Here is a 21,513-nt window from a genome sequence, read left to right as displayed (position 1 = left end):
AAAAGATGTGGTTAATCATCAGGGCAGCTGCTGTTTCTGCCTTGCAGTTTGGAGCCAGGAGACATTCCACCCACTTGGTAAACAAGCATGTAACGGTCAACATGTACTGGCTTCCTCTAGACGAGCGAATTACAGGGCCTACAAAGTCGATTTGCAAATCTGACCATGGCAGTGTCATCCCCGTCTTTTGGAGAGGCGCACGGTGTGTGAGGGATTATGGCTGAAATTGTGCACACACAAGACACCCCTTCAAGTATTGGTCGAGGTCCTGCCCCATGTGTGGCCAGTATGCAACCTCTCTTAAGATTTCCAGTGTTGTGTGAAACCCCCTATGACCGGCGGTGGCCGCATCATGAGCGTGACTTAACATCAGGCATCTGAATGAGGTAGGGACCACCCACTGATCATGGCCAGCTTGGGATTTCCTTATCAACAAACCGTCTTGGATTCGGAACCTTTTTGGACATTTCATCAACACTCTTAGGTCCTCCTTCCCAATGTAATCGGTATCCGTCAGGGGAAAGTTCTCAGGGTCCTCATTGTGTTGGTAAAACTTACCAATTATTGGATCCCCCTTCTGAGCTGTAATCAAATCAGCATCAGGGGTCTCCTTACTCCATTGTGCAGTTGAGAGATCATTGTGAGAATTTGTCTGGGACCTAGTGATAGCAGTGACCTGGATGTCCCCCAACAGGGACTCTATTTCTATTAGATCCCCTTGGATGGCCCCGGTTTTGGCCAGCTGATCAGCTAAGTCATTTCCAGTTTTGTCTGGTCCCTCTACTTTGGAATGACCCTTGATCTTTTTCCAGTAGACGGTCATCCCATTCGATGTGACCAGATAATCAATATTTTGGATTAACTTCCCATGTTTCAGGGGTTTGTTATTAGCACATAACATGCCTCTGGTTTTCCAATTAACCAGGTGCTCCAACCCGTTCCGTACATAATCCGAATCTGTGATTATGACCAGTTCGTGGAGTTGATGTTGGACAGCCGTGAGGATGGCCTGATGCACAGCCATCAACTCTGCCACCTGACTACTTCAGGGACCAATTTTGTATCCAGCGGAGGGTTCTGCAAACTCTTTCACCCATGCATTCCCTACGCCGGCCACCTGTTCTTTCTCCCCATTGTCGTCAACATGGTAAGAGCATCCATCCACATAGACAGTGGGCATTCCCTCACACTTGTCTTCTTCAAATACTTTGTGTGGGGAATTAAGGTATGCCTCCATGTTGTCCTTGATTTTTAGAGTTTCGTCCTCGTGACAGTTTTCTCTGGCACAATCATGCAAGTCAGCCAGACCTTGCGCGAGGGGCCTCTTCTTGTTTTGGCCATACCTGACCTCCACAGGAAAGCCTTGCATTGACAGAATCCAGGAAGTAATTCGGGAATTACTCACATTTCCGGCCCGGATTCTGTCACTTCGGAGATATTGCAGAGGCTGGTGTGGAGTCTCCACTATGATGTGTTCCCCCTGGATAAATGGGCGGTAATTCTTCAATGCCCACACTGTTGCCAGGAGTGCCTTCTCACAATCGTTGAATTTTTCCTCCACAGAGGATAAAGTTTTGCTCGCATAGGAGATTACTTTATTGACCTTGTCATGCTTTTGGTATAATACTGCCGTCAAGCACGTATTAGAAAATCCTGTCTCCAGGAAGAACTCCTTGTTTCTGACAGGGTAAACTAGGCAAGGCGCTTGTGAGAGGCTTCTCTTGAGTTGTCTACTGCCTCGGATTGTTCTGGACCCCATTCCCACTTGACCCCCCCTTCAGGAGATGAATCAGGGGACTAGTGATCTCTGCGTAGCCCTCAATGAACTTTCTGCTGTAATTAGTCAGTCCAAGGAGGCTCCTTAGTTCCCGCAGAGTTGTGGGATCCTTCAGTTTCTGGAGTGCTTCCACTTTCTTTTCTTGGGGACAGAGACCCCGAGGAGTAATCTCATGCCCCAAGACATTAACACGGGTTCTACACCCTGTGCTTTCTGAAAGGAAAGTTTTGCTCCGGCGGCCCTCAACTGTGTCAGAACATAACGGATCTCCACTATGTGTTCCTCCACAGAGGAACTTTTGATGAGGACATCATCTACATAAGCCAGGTTACCCCTCGCGCCCAGGTCGGGCATGGCCTTATGTAGGAAAATGTTGAATTCATTGTTGGAGTTGAGGTATCCGAAGGGAGTCCGGGTCCATGTGTACTGCTGGCCCCAAAGGTAAAAGCCAGTTTGTATTGGTCCTCCCTACTGACAGGCACGGTCCAGTATCCATTGGTCAGGTCTATTGCTGTGAATACCTGTGACCCCTGAATCTGGGCCAGGCCTTTGTCAATGTAGGGCAGAGGCCATCGGGAAGTATGGACCCGTTTGTTGAGCTCCCTAAGGTCGGCACAGAGTCTCCACTGGCCGTTTGGCTTCAATATTCCCAGCACCGGATTATTGAAGGTGCTGTGTACTGGACGTATTATTCCCCGGGACTCAAGGTTCTTAATTATTTCAGTAAGGGACTCCATGGATGCGAGAGGCAAACGATATTGCTTCACAAACACTGGAGTCATTCCAGGGTCTGTGGGAATTATTGTGGTGTGGATGTCGGTCCGACCACAGTCATATGAGTCTACCGCAAAGAGATCTTGGAAATCCAAGAAAACTTGTTTCAACTTTTGCTTCTGTTCCAGAGTCACACAGGCATCAGCTAGGTTGACTCTCTCTTCCACCATCTGCCTGAAGCCTGGAAAGACTTCTGGTTTGGCTATCTCAGCGGCCTCCTCCAGCTGGGTGGAGATGTCCCTGGTCAGAGTGCTGATTTGGACTGGAGGCTTCAGGTGGAAAAGGCAGCCCTCATTGACCTGGAAAATCACCTCATCCCTTCTGAAGTCACAAGTCACATCTTCCTTACCATAAGGGCAAGAAGTGTACACCAGGAAGTTCCCCCCATGCCGGGTGAAACTCCTGTCTGGTGTTGTATTGTCATCACTGTCACTGTCAAAACAGTCCTTGGGGATTTGTCCTAACAGTTCATTTCCTAAATCAATGGAGAAATGTCGGTCATCAACCGCCATTCCAATAATGGTGCCTGCGGCTAGAGTGATACTCTTTAAGTCGCTGTTATCCACCTCTATTGGAATGGTGTCATGTTCTATGTTGACTAATGGTGTTGGGTTTACCCCTAACCCTTGCTGTTAGAGAGAAGCATTTAGATGAATATAAGCATCAGGGTTTTTCAATTTTTGTCCTCTTTTAACTTTCACTTCCAGGGAGAATTGTCGGGTCCTTTCTGGGATGGTGACTTCCTCTTTAAGCTGAATTTCAACTGCATAAGGTAGCAATTGAGCTGACCTAAATGCTTTTTCTTGATCATCAAAGCCCATGGGATTATCCGCTAATCGGGACCAAGCTTTGAAGTTTATTAGGTCCAAACTAATGGCGAAGCGATTGAGAATGTCACTGCCTAAGTAAAAGGCGGCAGTGACGTCTCGCACGACCCAACAATTATGGACTATGCTCTTGTTGCCAATGGAGATTTTGAGCAAACACCTGCTTGGCAGGAGATGTTTGGAATTGGGTGTTTCCAGATCCATTTCCCATTTGTCTATCAGTTTGAATGTGGGAATGGCTGGATCTTTTGAGAGTTGGTGGAACATGGCTTCGCTGATGAAGCTCTTACCGTTGTTCACAAACACTCGAGCGAGAACAGAGTCCTTCCCATCATTTAACTGAACAGGGATGAACAACTGCTCTCCAATTTGGTGAATATCAGCCAGGCTCAGAGCTGATTTCACATCTTTCTGGACTATAGGAGTGGGAGTGTCTGAATGTGGATTGGTAAAGAATTTCAGAGTGTTTCCTTCCAGTGTGGAATACCACCTTAAACTGGAAGGAAGGTTGATTTTCAGAAATAGAGAGGACCCCCCATAACCAGTCTGTTGTCCTACTGCTATTACTGTCACGTCTGGAATTTGGTTGTTCTGGAAGTGAAATTCTACTTGGTCAGATTTTTGTTCATCCATGTGGCAGGTGCCATTTAAACTAACATGGTTGACACTCTGTTTTAATTTTATTGGTCGGCTAGTCTGGGTCCAGAGGACCTTGTTTACACAATCCATTAAGGGTGACAACCATCTCAGGAGGTCGTTCCCTAGTAAACAAGGGGTGCCCTCTGGAGTCACTACTATGACCGGGTGTTTCACCTTGTGTCCCCCAATTTTGATTTCCAAATCTGCAGTCCCCTCGACAGGAATTTCCTTCCCATCAAAGTTCTGCAGTTGTCCAGGAAGAGAGGTGAGAGGAATACGGTAATTCTCCCCCCTTCCTGCATTTAGTTCATCAAAGGCCCTTTTGGACAGAAGGGTAGCTTGGGATCCAGTGTCCACCAGTGCCAAATTGTACCCTGCCCCTGTACTTGTACCGGGGCATAGTATCTTCCCTCCTTCTCCTCAAGGGGGCACAGATAATGCATATATTTGGACAACTGGTGGGCGAATTTCCTGGTTTTGGACATTGCTAGCGAAGAGATTTGGGCAGAATTCTGTGGAGAGCCTGGGGAATCTGAAAGAAAAAGTTGGCAACTGGAAATTGTTTCGGGTTCTGGGCCGCCCCCCCCTTTTTGGAGGCAGTCATCAGGATGGGATTGACCCATGGGATTTTGGTATTGTTGGATCTGGGATAGAATGATGGGCGGCGACAGCTCAATCCCCACATCTACCCAGTCTGTTGATTCAGTTTTAGGTTCCCCTGGTTCCGGTTCTGGGCCGCCCCTGCCTTTTGGGAGGCAGTCACCAGGATGGGTTTGAACCAGCGGTTTTTGGTTTTGTTGGTTCTGGGATAGGATGATGGGCAGCGATAGCTCAATCCCCACATCTACCCAGTCTGGATTGGAATCTCTTGGGACCCATTTTTCCTTGGGAGGAGTTCCCCCATCTCTGAAGGAGAAGATCCTTTTCCCAGGATCCTCTGAGGATCCCTCTCCCTCAAATGGGAAGACCTGTACCTCCTCCACAAAGTGGGTCTGTTTGGGTCCTTTGTTTCTCTTACCTCCTCTCTGCTCCTTGGGTGGCAGACTTTCAGGGGTAGGAGATTTTGTTTCCAGTTCCTGGTTTTCCAGGGGCTGTTTACAAGTTGGGAAGGAAGCTTCCTCCAAGACTTTACACCCCCCTTCCCCTTGTGCCTCCTCCCTGGTAACCAGTGGGTTATCGAGGTGCTGCCCCGTCATTGTTCTGGAGCACCAAGCCCAGAGTTTGGGGCATTCTGTGGTGGCATGCTGATCTGAGGGTTCTGTTGAGCCCTCAGTATGTGACCCAGATCCCATGCCATATTTTGGACCTGGCGCTCAAGTTGTGAAACCCGCTCAGGCTGATACGGGGCTCTATTTTCTCCCCTGGGCTGATCCCGGGAAGGGTAGCTATCCCTTCTCTGGTAATACCCCGGATTGGGAAGATTTGGGTACCCCTCCACCCTTGGCCTCCCCTCTCCCGGATTAGGTGGTCTGGGCTCAGGGAATTGGGGAAAGAAGGATGGATGAGTTTGGGGCTGGAATCCTTGTGGATACCTGGGGAAAATGTTCGGCCCAGGGTTTGGTGAATTTCTGCCCTCCTGTGGGAAGTTTGGAGGGAAGTTCTCTGGGTTAGGTGCTTGACTGGATCCCCCCCCCCCTTGGGCTGGAGGAGTCCCCACATAACCCAGGATTGGTCGGTTTCCCTTGTAGCGGGGACTTACATAGTCAGGGGAGCGGGGGACCCCATTTGTGGGACTATCTCCTCGATTCCTTGTCTGTGACTGGCCCGAGGGCCTTCTGGGCTGTGAATTATTTGGTGCAGGCAGGTTTTTAGGCCCCTCCATCTCCAAATCTAAAACGGGGGCAACCTTTACCTCTGCCACCTTGGCAGCAGCAGGGGTGCTGTTGGTTTTGTGGTTTTTCTGCGCATTACTTTTATTTTCTATGGGTTTCTGCACCTCATAGATCTGGGTGGCTTGCTCAATGACCCAGTCTAAAGATCTTTTCTCGTGAAAATCTCTCACGAGCTGGGTCATTATGTACTTGGGAAGAGCATGGAAAAATGTGTTCAAGAAATTCTCTGCTGTCCATGCGCACCCTTCTGGTGGTCTGCGCAAAGGCACGCTTCAATTCTTGCAAAAATTCTTGTGGGGCCTGATCCTCCCCACATTGCAAATTGTAGGCTGCCTTGCGAGCCTCTTGGGGATTTCTATGTACAGAAAAATGTTTCAAGATGGCTGCTCTATATGTGGACCATCTTGAATGGTTTTGGTCCTCCAGCCCCGCAAAGAAACTGGAGTATTCAGGGGAGAATGTTCATTTGACGTACTGGATGCAGCTACTGCTGTCCTTCAAATGGAAAGTCTCCATCATTTGCTCATAGAGCTCCAAGTGTTCCCAAACAGAATACTTGGCGTTCTTATGATAAGGCGTGATGACACTCCTGATGGCCTTAATCTGTTTTAAGGGGTCCTTAAGCAAGGCCCTTTTCACCTTATTGGCCTTTTTGGTTCGGGTAACCCTGGTCCATTCATCCTCTGATTCAGAAGCACTGCTCCCAGAGGTGCCCGTCTGATCCAGGTTTTCCCAGATTCTGCGAGCCTGGGAATAGCTGGCAGAATGTGGGGACCTGGTCTCCTGTGTCCTGTGATGCTCAGAGGAGTCTTCAGATCCTTCCTTGCTACCCGGATTTGATGGGTACCCCCCCCCCACTGACCTAACTGGGCAGAGGTTTTCAGGATGCCCCTAGTGGGCCTACTCTCCTGGGGTTCCCCACTAAATTGCACTGTCCTTAGGTGCCCATTCCCGGATGCCCGCCCATCCATTCCTGGGTGGTACTGGCCTATGAGCTCCATCCTTTTTGCTGGATGGTAATCTGCCATCCCTATGGCCCTGTCATGATGCTTACCCCCAAGGAGCCAGAGCGGGCCCAGCAACCCCAGAGGCAGACATCATGTTCCCGAGGGAAGTCCCAGCGGCCCCAGGTAGGGGCCCTTTGGACTCAGTCCTGGCGCCTTTGGCGCCAGGCTCATGTTGGACAACAGTCCAGGCGCCATAGGCGCCAGGCTCATAAAGGATGACTTTGTGTTAAGAAGTGCTTGGTGTGAACTTACCTGATGCAGACCGTGCTGCAACATCCAGGCCACCTAGAGGCCTGAATGGGAATATTTTACCCATGGGACTACTTTACCAAACAGGTGTGGCCGGAGGAAGAATACATACCTTAGAGGAAGAATACATACCTGGAACTACTTTGAAGGCTATTTAAGCCACGCCCAAGCAGCAACTCATGCTTCGCGTTGTTCTGCACCTAGCAGCTGGACGCTCACCGTGTCTGCTCCTGCATCCGGACTCCAGCCACGCCTGACAGCATCCTGGAACACCTGTAAGGGTAGAAGAGAGGAGAACAGGAGAAAGAAGAGACATTACCTGCTTAATCCGCATTCCAGAGTCATCTCGCCGACGATCCTAAAGGGAAGACATTCATTTTTAAAAGCACATCGCATAGCTCGCTGCAGCGCAGCATTCCACTCACCTTTACTAGGCGCCTTCTTGCCCATCAGCGACCATCTGGATCTTCCGCCGCATTTCAGCGCCTAAAGGAGAAAAAGACAAGAACAAAGGTGAGCTAGGGAAGAGAATAAGAAAGGCTTAATTTCCACCATAAGACTTACCTGTTGGGTCAATCCCTCTTCACTTCGGGTCGGCGCCGTTTCTTCGGCATTTCCGAACCCCGGCCCCTAAGGGGAAAAAGACACAAGCATTAGTGCATTAATGCAAGAACACTAGAGGAACCACTCATCAAAAACTCACCAGAATTTTCCTTCAACGGTTCCATTCCCTAACTCGGAATCTTCATTCAGCACCTGAAATAGAGAAAACAGACAATGGTTATTTAAAGCTTGAACTTGCAACAGAATTCTTACGATACCTTACCGGAAAAGTCAAGCAAACTTGAACTCTCACCAATCCGAGATCCAGTGAAGTAACTGTATAACAACGCGCCCCTGCATCAGAAGCAGGATGGAGAGCTAGTCCTTTCAGACCCTAAGGTGAGACTTCACAGGGAATTGCAGAAGGGTTTCGTGGAGGGTGAGAAGGGGAGTGGGAGGCCTACGCATTATCCCGCAGATTGTTAATACTCCCTTTTCACACACAGAAGGATATTTCTACGAGCCAGACAAGCCAGATTTGGGGGTCCGGTCCATGCCATCTTCCGAGTCCTGCGCATCACCCTAGAAGAGGCCACAGCAATCCAAACCAGGCCAGCGCCTCCGTGGGAGTCAGGTGAGCGTTACAGGCCCTGTGCTCATGTGCGCCATGGGACATGGGGGTGGCAGAGTCCAGGGACTGGGAGAGATGAAGGCCTCTGGTACCAGGGCTCCTGAGGTTATGCTCAGGCGTTTCCCTTTCCAAGCGAACCTCATCTCTATCAGCCCCTGCTCCCAGTTGCAATGCAAGAGCCTGCGCTTTCAGTTCCTCAGTTAAGGCCTTACTAGACTCTAACCAGTCTCTCCTGCATGGCTACCTGTTGCTAGAGCCTATCATTGTGCTGGCAGAGAGCCTCATTTTCTCTCTGTGCCTCCTGATTGGTCCTGGAGTACTGGGCCAGTCTCTGCTGCAGGAGGGTTACCTCCTGAGTCCCATCCCTACTGGCCTGCTCCTTTCTTGCCAGAGCCTCCTCCACCCTCCTGGTGTGATCTAGCAAGCCCTGATGCTCTTTTTGGATGTCACCCAGCCCCTGGAGGGCCAAGTGATTTTCTTCAATTTTTCTTTTTAAATGGCAGACTTCCTGGCCTAAGGTATCCCTTTCCTGACCAAGAGCCTGCATTTGTGACGCCAGGTCGTCCCTCTGCCTTTGAAAGGCACCAGCTTTCTGGCATTCTTCATCAAACTCTGCCTGGGTATCCAGGTCTTTCAAAATCAATTTATTGCTTTCCTCTTTCTCTCTGTCTAGTTGGATTTGCAGGGTGGCTACCTGCTCTGTGCATGCCCTGTTGAAATTGATCTGTTGCTCCAGCTTTTTCTGGCTCTGCAGTAAGGAGTCCAAACTGTCTTGGTGCTCCTTCTGCAAAGCCAGAATTCTGGTATCCTGATCTGTCTTTTCATGTTGCAGGGTATCCATATCCTCCTATCATCTTCTGACTCCTGGCTCCTGTGCAGCCTCTGCTCAGAAGAGTCCAGGTCAGATTGGGCCTTCTCTAATGCCATCAGCTGCCTATTTGCCAGATCTTGGCCTTCAGCACATTTGTCCTGCATGGCTCCCATATATAGATACAAATATGCCGCTATCCTGGCAATCTTATTGTGTTCATCTTTGGCCTTAGGAGTCATATATAGTTCACTCAGGGCCACATGTGAGGGACCCTGATCTCTCCAGATATCTGACCCAGTTGTAGTGACCTGTTGTGTGATCGCCTGCAACCATACATTTTGGTCCTGTTCAGACCATTCACCTCTCACATACAGTTTATGTAAGAGGTGCTCCCTAGCTATCTTCATATCTACCAAGGTCATCATTCTGGAACTTGATTTCCTTCCTGACTTAAAGAAGTTTGTATTTTATTTTGCAAAACAAACCGTTTCCTTAGAGCGTTCCTTTGAGGAGTGCTTTACAGCATAACACAGCGTGGTGATCTAACCGGATATGTGTATCCCGTCAGTTGGCACACTGTATTAAGCTGCAAAAGTGGTAAATCTAATCCAGAATCCCCGGCTACGAGCCCCCACTTTGTAAGTGACTCCGATCAAGCAATCCCACTAAGTCAGTGCCTTGTCTGGGATGCACAAGGGAAGTCCTTATTTATGTATTTTTATGGCAAGTTATAATCTGGATGATGAACCCTTGTATAACACCCCTCTCTTAGAATCCCCCTTGACCCCACTGCGCCAAGAAGTAGGCTTGTTTTGCAAATTAGAAGGTTTATTTGAAAAATTAAACAATATATATATATATATCACACTTCTATAAATACATTGATAATGGATAGTACACTTGTGAATATGAGCAGTAATCAGCAAGAGGTAATCCTACAGTAGCACAGTTCTTGTTTACTTATGAATAGGAACAGAAGAATAAGGTGGGAAAGAATTCTTTATATGGTTCCAGGAAACGCAATGATGAATGAAATGCAGTACAGAAAATAACTTGATATGGCTTCAACAAAAGACAATGTAATCACTTTTCCTTGACAATTCACTCCCCCCTTTATGCCATAGAAGGAGATGGAAAGAAGACCACACAGTTCTCAGGAATGCAATCAAATACAATATGAAATTCAGTTCCCCCCCAGCAAGCTTAGAGGAAAACAGGTAGAAGTTTGAAACACAGGCCCACAATGCTTTGAATGTGATGAGAATGAAGTGAGAAATGTGCTAAAAATTATTTTAATTCCCTCTAAAGGTTCAGGGTGGGTGATATCTAGTTTATATTAGTTCAGGCTCACTTTTGCAATGCTCTATGAGTAACTAGCAGGTTAAAACGAATTTTAGCAAAGGAAAGCAAGGAGCTGCTGATTTTTACACGTGGCTGAAATTGTGCAAAATGTCAAATCGCGGAAAATTTAATCGCGTGCGTCGAGCGTAATTACGGAGGCCCTATAAGGAGTAGCAAGTCGGTTCTAGGTTCGTTGGAAAGCCTTGAATCTTAGCTTTAAGATAAATTTCGCTCCTAGCACAAACGGTTCAAGAGATACGGATGATTTCGTGAAGGTAGAAAAAGTCAAGCTCAGATTGACAGATGACAGTTTTCAGCTTTGAAAAGGACAGAATGACACACACGATTCCTATGAGGTAGTTCTAAATAGGTTAAAATAGTTTTAATTAGATTATTTTACACTAAGAGATAGGTTTTGGCACAGTGCTAGCTGGGTACTGGACAGGAATGGGCCTCGTCACGGATCTGGTCAACAGGTTGAACGGGACTTCTGGCGGTTCTGCTCACAGCGTCTGGTCTCTGGTTCTCTCTGGTTCCGGATACAGCACTGCTTTCTGGATACTGCTAGAGGTTCTTGCAAAAGTTCTTGGCAAAGAATTCAAACAGCTCGCCCGGCTGTTGAATAGTTTGGTTGGTTTTGAGGCCTGCTAAAGAGGATTCAGCTTGTGGATTCAGGCCTCTCTGCTACAAATTCTGGAGTTAACTTCTGGTCTCTGGAGATTGATGGATTTGAAGTCTGGATCTCTGGATGTGAAGTCTGAAGTCTCCCGGCAAAGCGTCCCGCAAGAAAGTGGAAAGTGAATGTCTCTACCTGGGTTTCAATGTTCCTTTTATGTGTTTTGAAAATGGGTGTGTGCCTGTGCCTAGCTAAGCCTGCCCCTCTCACTTATCATTGGCCAAGCTTTCCTCTCTCCCTTGATTGGGGAGAAGAAATGGAGTGTCAGAGTGATGCTGTAGGTTTTATGGTCAGAGGAACCTCCCCTTGTCAAATTGCACACAAATCTATTTCTGACCCAAATACATATTTCCTAGATACACAATTTGTTGAAATTACATGTACATATTACAGATTCCTTATGGTCCATGCTTGTCCGACTCTGATCTTCCTGGGGGCTTGCATTAAAAAATGACAACTTAATTTTGTTTTTAATTGGTTTACCAATGTTAAATCTGTATCAAAAATTACACCAATATACACCCTCCTTCTACACACATTCCAACTATTTACTAGGTTTCTAGCAAAAACCCGGTGTCTGTAATATCAATAAATAGCAGGGTTTGGTCCTAGAACACCATAGAAATTGGAGTTTGGACTCAAATCATGAGGGCATTTTTCATACTAAGAATCTCAAAGTTGTACATTCCTGTCATTTGGATACAATAAGTTATCAATGTTTCTATAAAATATATATTTGCTGCAATAGGAATCCACACTCAAGTCTGGCCTGCCCCTTGAAGCTGGGTGGGTCAGGGATCACATGTCTCTGCTCATAGGCAGCTCTCTGTTTACAGTCCACACTCAAAATTAACATACCCCATTGAACCGCAAGGGGCTATTGTCTCTCTCCTCCAGGCTGAAGGAGAAACCCCCTCCCTCTCACTTAGAAGGGCCATGTGATATCCTGCCTCCTGGGGTGGGCCTCTGGGGTGTTAAGGTTTCCCAGCCTCTTGGCCTCTGGGAACAGCAGGTGGCTAAGATTTTTAATTAACCAAAAGGCTTTGAAGTCCCTGCCCCTCTTGCAACTCCTAAATACAGTTTCCCTGTCACAGTTTAGACCGCAAGCACCGGTTTGTGGACAAAGCTGGTACTGCACCCATTTTTGGGATCTGTCTTGAATTACTGCATTTCAATAGAGTGGTCTTTTGCTTGATAGTACAGGACCCTTGCTTAACATTGTTTTGATGGCATCCTTATAGTAGAGTGGTGATGTGGAACCCCCCACAAGAAGGTTGTATCTTTAGAGTGGTCTTGTGCCCATGATTTTAGCACATTTTTGACATTAAAAAAATGGATTTTGAACAGAACCACCTTTCTTTGCACTGGTGGGTGGCAGATTAGGTGACCATTTTGGTGTGCGCAAACTGCGCAGTTCTCCTGGATTCTGGCATGAATGTGGGCACCGACAGCTCATCCCCACATCCACCCAGTCTATTGATTTAGTTTGTTCTGGGATAGAATAATGGGCGGCAACAGCTCATCCCCACATCTTCCCAGTCTATTGATTCAACATGGGTCAAAACCCTTGACAGAAGAGGGAACTCTATCAGAAAAAGTTAATATTCCTTAAGCCACAAAGGGTGTACAGGAATTCATTTTCTGAGGGGAGAGGGCGTAGGAACATGTTGTTCAGACAGTAAAAGAGGACAACACATATATCTGGGCTTATTATCCTACATATTGCAAACGTACATGAAGAGATTTCCTCAAAATTACAATAATTATGTTAGGGACAAATTCTAAAATCAGAGTTAGAATCCTCGTCTCCACATCTCAAGATTAGCAAAGTAACTTGAATTCCTATCATCCTAGTATAACTACTATATCATTACATACATATTAGCCTCTTTGCTGTGAAGTGGATCTTTACATACATATAGCTAATAGCCTGTTTAGATCCAAAAGGAATGCAAACAGGTTTCCTGTTTACATACAGTTCACGTGATTTGATACCTGTTGTTAAAAGTGTACAACTGTGCACATGCATATTCAGACTTCTCTTCTGAACATCTGGCTAGATGGTTTTAATGTTTTTTAGGGTATTTGGAAGAAGCTCTATGCCACCTTACAGGCACTTTAAAGCACTAGATTAGGAACTCCTGTAGAGAATCGAATGCACTGGATTTCCCCAAAAAGAGCAAAGTCAGTCCATGTTGCTCATTGTATTGCCCTGCGTTAGTTAACTCAGATAGCAGAGCCTGTTAAGTGGTTCTAGCCGTAAGCTAGCATGGTAAATTAACAGTTTTGTGGGTAGGCAACAACATGGGTTCATATACTCCAAAGATAACAAGGAACACACTATATTGCTAGACACCTGATAGATGTATCGGGCAGGCAAGGATCCCAGCTGACTCTGCAATTTCTTTTAGAAATAGAAAATGCATTTAACTGAGTGAACTGGGAGGTCTTACGACATAGCATGAACATGTTGCCTATATATTCTACAGAGATTTAATATTGCAGCAGGAGGGCTACGTATGTCATATTTGTCTATTATTTTACTATTATCAGTATTTTTCTATGAATTGGGCCACAAGGCAGGGGTGGCCCTTTTCACCTTTGCTTGTTGCCCTGTATGTAGAACCGTTAATATGGCTTTAAACTTTATCTGTATTTCCAACAAATATCTCCATTTCAAAATAAAAATGCATTCGTCTGACATGCCTACTCTTTTCCCACCTTGAAAGGGAAATCATTTTCCAGATGTAAATCCTTCCAAAATATATGTAACTTTTCCAGCATTTCAAAGCTTGATTCGTTTTAAAACATTTTTTTATAGTGTTTAGTAATTCGATTCAACTTTTACACACATAAAATACAAATATTAACAATTCCATTATTTACATTTTTTTAAAAGAAGATAACAAAAATATAAAAAGACCAATTCTACAACAAATAATCATCAGATTTCATTATAACTTGATGCAGTAGTTCACTTCAATTTTCCATTTCATTTCAAAAGATCTAAATTGTGCATAAATGATATGCTGGATCAGTAATAGGTAGCTGCAGGTTTATTATACTATAAATGTGAATGTCTTATGGACAGGATGTCCAGTTAGGCATAAAAGGATTATGTTAATTCATTGTAAAACTCATCAGGGTTTGCTTTGCCATAACTGGGAAGGTGCAGTTGGGTGGGAACTGCAAATGGGATCAAAAGGTTTCCGGAAATCTGACTCTCTCTTCTCTGATGCAGCTGTATTCATTTAGCAGGGTGGGAAATGACATCCCTGCTTCTTTTTGAGTGTCTAATTAAAGACTTTGGAAATAGATGCGCAGAATGTAGCATGCTTAAGCAATCAACCTTAGTATTCTACAGGTGTTTCACTGCACAAGACTAAGGGACCACCCTGAAGGGTTCTCTGAAGAAACAGGTCGGTTGTGGTTACATTTAGCATTCCGTATGATTGGAAAAACATTAGCAGATTCTGAGAACATTTGAACCCTCTGCCATGGAACTCACTTTTTTTTGCTTTGATTTAGATTTGAAGGATCTTAAGTCAGGTGAACCTTTCTACAATGAGAGAATCCGTTATGCTCAGGCTTTGGGTGAATGAGGAGATCACTTGTGTACGAGTCAATATATATACAATATCATTTCATTTCATTTCATTCGCTCAGGGGCTATCTCTAAAAATGATTCTTGTTTAGAAAGTGAAAGCAAGTGAGAGCACGGATTGGATGAGGATCTTTACACACATGTGGAATCTGCAATTAGTTTGGAGAGTGCATCCTTTTCCAAGACTGGAACTCCAACATTGCAAGGTCATCCTGCAGATCTATGATAGTCCTGCTAATGTAAACATTTGGTATTCGGAAACATGCTCAATTTGCAACTCACTTCGACCCACGAGCTCCACATGTTTGCTACTTGCAGTAAACTGCACCACTTTCTAAATGTGTTTTTACGGTCTGGGAAGAAATATTTTGCACTCCTGGTGTTATTATATTCATTCTTCCACAAGTCATTAAAGAGGCGTTGAGAGGTTATATACCTTTGGTGCATACAGCTATAAACTAAGCCAGGGTTGTAATAGCTAAACAGTGGAAGGCTTTCACTCCTTAATCTATGAATCACTGGTCACACGAGTATTTTAACACAGCATTAGAAATAGCCATGAGTGAGTCTATGGGCTGAAGTAGACATTTGTCTCTTATATGGGGACCACTTGCTAGGTATTTGTCAGGAGATTTAGAAATGCTTCTGAGATAATGCTATTGACAGTATCTCTGCTCTTTGATGCAGTGCATTATATATTGGTGCTCACCCGAGACAACATGAGATGCTAATGTTATTAGAGTGACCTTTATGCACTGTCATTTTCTTATCTGCTATTGCAATTTCCAAAAGAAAAGTTTATAAACAGAGAAGGGGTTCGAAGAGGACACCAAATCAGATCAATGATGTCAAAACTCAGGGTTTGCCGTGATGTTCAGGGGATGTAAACTTGATTTCCATGGATTCCTCTGGATAGATGCTTACTGCTAGAATTTATTTTTAGAGATTCAGATTTTGATCAGAAAAATGGTGGAACTGGTGTTACATGCTCGACCTGATGACAATTAGGCATTAAGTCCCGAGTCGGGGGGTGTATTACCATGTCAGGTAATGCCCCCCAGTGCCCATTTTTACAGGCCTGAGCTTCAGGTAATGCCCCCCTGCCACGGTGAGGGGCTTATTGCCATTAGTTGCCCAGCCCGGCACTAATTGTGGTTTTTCAGTTGCTAGACGCTTTGCGCTTCGCAACCAAAAATAAAAACATATATATATGACCCCCACAGATTGGGAAACAGTTCTCACTTTCTGCGGCAGACATAGTAAACAAAGAAAATGCCCACCATGGAAGGAGAGAAGGGACTATACATAGTTCGTTCTCCCGTTCCATTGCGGCCATTAAAATGAATGAAAAAAAGTAAACAAAAAATAATGCCTGCCATGGAACAGGGAGAAGTAGTTCCTTCCACCTTTCCATGGCGGCCTGATGGCAGAATGCAAAGGAACTGCGAGGGACACCTGTGGCATTCCTTCCTCATCGGGTAAGTCGAGGGCCAATGAGCTTGTTTGTTACAAGCTCATTGACACTCGCCGGGTACTAACGTGTAATAAAGCATGCAGAGAGTATCGTGACACATCAGAACTCTGAGGTTTTCAGAGGCCTACCAAACATGCAGCATGGTAACAAGTGAAATTGTTGCCGGAAAATTAAAAGAGTAATCTAACGTCGCTGAAATTATATCGATTTGCTTTATTAATGTATAGATATTTCGCTCATAATGTTAACATCGAACGTCGAACAGAGGATGCCGTTTAGGAAGTATGTTGAAAACTAAGCACTGTAGCGCGCTGTGGGTGTTTCTCGTTGATGAAAAACACTGCAAAGCTGCAATTTTTGAATGTTCGGAGCAACGCGAGTTTTCAAAATGGAGAGGTTCCTGTTTGAAGGCACCAGTGAGGAAGGTTGGTGCATGCATTCAAACCGACATAACAATGCAAGGCTGATATTTTTGCAATATACGGTGCAGCGGGAGTCCGATTAATAACTCGCCTGAGCGAGCTGACACGTTAACATTTTGACCTGTTCTGTTTTCAGTTGTACTGCGTGTCTTTAAGTGCATGAAATCTGCTTGTGCCTTTTGCTCAAGGTCTACAAATGAACTATTCTTAATATTCAAACTTCCAGCATGATGTCGATGATAGCGGTAGGTGTTTTAATGCCGTTATGTGTTCATGTGCTGTTTTAATGAGACCCTTATAATAGTAGTCTTTATTTTCTGTACAGTATTTTCGCAAATCAATGTTTTGAAAACGTTAATATCACACACATCCATGCAGCACACATGATACAACAAACACTGTGTTCACTTACCTTCCAGTTCAAAGGTCTGAAATGTGAGGATGACATACATTTGTGCTCCTGCATTAACAAAATAATTGCAATTCAGGTTGTTGTCATATTGGTTTGGGTAGTTGGGAGAAACTATGCGGCCAGCCATGCTAGTGAAATTGACTCCACATCCTAAAAAATAAAGTGACACATTTCAGCAAAGAGCGTTTGACAGTATGACAGCAGTGGAATGGGGACTTCTTGATTAGTTTGTTACACAATCATTTAGTACCAGCTCTTTTTTACACGTTGAATAGCACAAATATTGTGAAATTAACTTACGCCAGGTGCATTGGTGATAGCGTCTGGATTTAGAACCCCTAAAAGGAGCCTGCGAACGCTAACATGTGTGTCAATTTTAGATACATGGTCATTTTGTAGGAAACAATATAGTAACAAGGCATAGTGAACAAAAGATTGACAGTGCCAGAGAGAAAAGAAACGAGTATTGATTCAGCGGTGAATGGGCAGATGCACCTGGCAGCAGGTCAAAGGTCATATCTTGTTCAGAGACTCAACAGTTTAATTATTTGCAAGCAGGTAAGTTGGCACGTTTCACTATCCATTGTGTGGTAGATTTAGAAGCAAATGAGAAACATATTATGCAACGATAGCAAGGCCAGCCGGGGGTGTAATGTGGCAACACCACATTTCCTGGTGGGCCATGTTGTCTGGTAGGAGCCTGCTATATTAAGGTAATAGCCCTAAGGAAGCACGGGAATTGCTAGGGGCAGCGAGCTGTTACTAGATGATACGGCCCACTAAGAAGTGCATCATAACTTTTAGCAATCGCTGTAAAAAGGGGACATTACTTTAAAAATAAGAAGGAAGAAACATATTGGGAAGCAGTGGGGGCCTGTGCTGCTGCACGCTAGGTCAGTGTGTCCGGGCATGGAAGGAGAGGCGTAGCACTTCTTGCGACAAACGCAGAGAGCACTGTAGCTCAAAAGTGAGTGGGAGCCGTGGCAACAGGGGTGGGAGAGTGTGCAGGTGAGCCTTACATGACGTTCTACAGCGACAGAGTACGTACAGAGGTGTGCTCAGGTAGAGCGCGCTGAAGGACAATCATGAATTGGAATTTGGAGGAATTCAAATAGTCGCAGTAGAACATAGTGCTTGTGTCTCCCGCTGCCCTCATCCACTCACAGCTCGCAACTGAGCATGATGAGGGGAGACCATGAAATGCCAGCTTAATCGATTGAGACATATTGATGTGGTACACATTGCCACCTTTTCTTTGACACTTTGAAGAGGGATAAAGAAGACAAGCAGACGCTTGGTCTTAGGCCACCTTAGTGGCACTGGCAACATACCCTCCCATCCCACAACAGCATCTCTACACTAAATGATATGGAAATAACAGATAAAAGGCAACTGAAGAAGAGAAAAGCTTAGAAGTTCATGTGGCCAAACGGGGATCACTGCCCGGTACAGTCTTCTTCTATGAGTTCAGTACGATTGTGTTAGCTGCATGGTGTGTGTACCATATATAACCTCAACCGACAATGGCAATCATGAAATAGAGCAGTAACCTTCAACCTGGCAGCTGTCTCCCCGGGTAACTTGGCTTTCTCCCCATACCTGGTCGGTATCTGTCGATTGCGCCTCTCTATTGCACATGGCAGGCTAGGGAGTGGAGAGAGGCCCTGGGCGATCTGCCGTTTACCATCTCCAGGGTTCTCTTCTAGGAGGTGATAGCTTACCATGCCCTCTCAGCATCCCCTCAGCCTCCTAACTCCCCTCAACCTGACAAGTGACTTCACAACAGTTAGGAGTCACTGTTCAACACTACCAACGCCATACATTGATTCCTGGCTTGTTTGGAAACATTACATTTGGAAAAGGTTCTGAAGGCCTTTTGGAAGGCCAGCTGGTTGTCCATTACCATTATGGAGAGAGGCAATGAATTGAATAGGTCATCTGGCAGGATTGAAAAAGGGATGCGCCACAAGGCTCTGTTTTCTGAAATGTGGGATCTGCAACATGTGAGCGGAAGATGGCTGAAGGGTGCATATTGGGTCATACGATTTGAACGCATGTGAATAAATGGGAAGTTTGTTCATAAAGGGCCTCGTACACCGTGATGAAAAGTATGGTTACTAGAACGCTTGCCGCAGTCAGTGTTCTCAGTGATCTTTTGAGCAAACCATCTCTTGGCTCAGGATTAAGAAATGTGTCTTCATTCGGAAACCAAGAATTTCCATTTGGCTAATTCTGAATGAACACGCAACCTGATAACCATTCAACTTTTCCTAAGATTTGTAATTTTTACATCTCAATCTTTTGTTTAAAAACATTCTTTGCTGCTGTTTTTGCTCTCGTACACATTTTCAAATACTATAACAGGAGATCTTGCACCACTACATGTTTTGCTCACTTGTGATCATCAAAAGGTGGTTGTACTCTTCAGCACAGTGTCGAGAGTGATATAGCATAGCAGCAAAGACAGTGATTAAAAGACTATCCTCTCTTTCACCGAGAAGCAGTGTAATGAATGGAAGACTAGTGAGATGTGTTCATCGCGTCCTAGTCTCAGGACCAAACGAGATGCTACATTCTGCTGAAGGCGTTTCATGAGAAATCTATTGAGGCCTCTGTAAATATTGGCCTTGTAGTTCATCTGGCCAAAAGCAAAAGGACGGCATGAGTCTTCTGACGGTATATCAGGAATGGGAAACATTCTCTTTAAAAAGTGAACGTACAAAAACCGAGTTTTTGTAACCTGTATATTCTGGGCAACCAGCAGGAGTTTTGCATTGACCAGACCTTGCAAGGTTCTTGTCAACTATGACCCGGTAAATTCAGTTCCTAAAAGCTGTAAACTAGATTTTGTGGAGCAAGGAATTTGCAATAGCATCAATAACCGAGATCTTCTTCATTTAGGCGTCCATCTTTTACTAATTTGTTATCATGCAGAAGTCAATGTCCTGAAGATGGTGCGACAGGCTGGCTGGTGTATGATGCTATAGAAGATGGACTTTGTCTATGTAAAAATTGATAATCTTCAGCATCACTTTAGAAACTCAAGCAATATGAATGTGTAAGAGGGATCAACGCAGGGAGGAAGAGATGGAAGAGTGGTACCTCATAGCACATTCTGGTGAATGCTGCGGTGAAAGGAGGGATCGCAAGAACCTGCACACCGTTTTTAGAAAGAAGTTAGTACACCTCAGTGAAAAACCACAGATTCCCACGCGGGGCAGATTGCTTAACGCTTGCATCAGTTCTAAAAATTGACAACTTTACATGTTACAATGTGAATTCCTTGTGTAATACGAAATGGACTAAACAAAGTTTGCACCCGATCCACATCACAGGAAGATTTTAGGAATGTAGTAAAATGGTTTTACCAATGTTTTCTCCCAGCATGATAGAGAACAGAGCAAACGAAACTTGCTCACTATTTAGCTGCAAGGATCTGAGCACACAAACTGATCATTCATTTATTTTTGTCTTTATGTAATAAGGAAAGACGACTTAGTTTGAAGCAAGATCTGCTCCTTTTTATTTTATGCAGCAAACGTGTTTCAACAATCAGGGAGGCAGATTAGAAAAAAACAATCTTTGCGTTGATGCAAGTGCAATTTTGCAGGGTATTAGCAGCAGGGCAAAAATGGCCCTGAAGAAACTGAACATGCCTGCAGTGGATTCATTAGCATTGTGGCAAACGTTGCCCGGACGATACAATGCATTGAAAGAGTAGGTTTTGGGCCCAAGGCAAACATTGTTCTAGCGCTAATTCCGAGCAACATTTCTCTTGCACCAGTGCAACATGTCTGCACTCTGGTAGACTGCTTTAGTTTTGCATCAGTGAAAACCCCTTTGCAATACCTGTTTGATCCATTCTCTATTAATTAAGATGTAAAAAAGGTGAACAATGAATTTGCTCCTTTTTTGTGTTACTGAAACGTTCCTGTTATCTGGTAGCCAGTGTAATCTATTTATGGGAATTTAACGTAAGCGTGCCGTGTCTGCTGGAAAGCCAATGATCATTCCACAGTTTAAGTTAGTTTAAGACTCTTTTATGCACAGTTTAATGGCTGCTCATCCGGGTACTAGTGGCTGCTTCTCTGCGACCAGAAAAGCTCTATTACGTAACGTACAATTTAACGCTCATGCCAACACCATTGGTTCTTGAATATCTGCAATGGGAAAATATGAATGATGTGCCTAATTGATGCGTTTGGGTAGTATTTAAAAAATGGTAAAAGCTAATATTTAATGCTTAGTGGCTTTTGTCATGCTCTGTTTCTGGAATTACTATTTTTACTTTGGGCTATTAGGTGTCGCTTGCGACACCTATAAAACCCAAACTATTGCATTTGAGTACTGATTCAAGCACAGATAGGGAGGAATGGCATATGAGGAGGGACACAGAGAAATGAGATTTGAGGAGGGGCACACAGTTTATTGGTGTTGTTTGGTTATGAGCCCACCCATTGCCTGCCCATAGCCAAGCTAATCCCTATGGCCATT

The 21,513-nt window shown here is 44.9% G+C and overlaps 1 protein-coding gene across 1 annotated transcript in view; it reads right to left on the bottom strand.

Moving 5' to 3' along the window:
* The window catches only part of CUBN (cubilin), a 1,794,835-nt gene that overhangs the window by 330,620 nt on the left and 1,442,702 nt on the right, over positions 1-21,513 (bottom strand). Inside the window, exon 56 of the mRNA XM_069648353.1 lies at positions 17,020-17,169. Coding sequence (XP_069504454.1) covers positions 17,020-17,169 — 150 coding nt within the window. The remainder of the gene's footprint in view (positions 1-17,019; positions 17,170-21,513) is intronic.

Source organism: Ambystoma mexicanum, chromosome 2q, assembly GCF_040938575.1.
Source record: "Ambystoma mexicanum isolate Mex_15411 chromosome 2q, UKY_AmexF1_1, whole genome shotgun sequence".
Lineage (NCBI taxonomy): Eukaryota > Metazoa > Chordata > Amphibia > Caudata > Ambystomatidae > Ambystoma > Ambystoma mexicanum.
The sequence above is the reverse complement of the archived record's forward strand: the minus strand, read 5'-3'. Positions and strand labels throughout refer to the sequence as shown.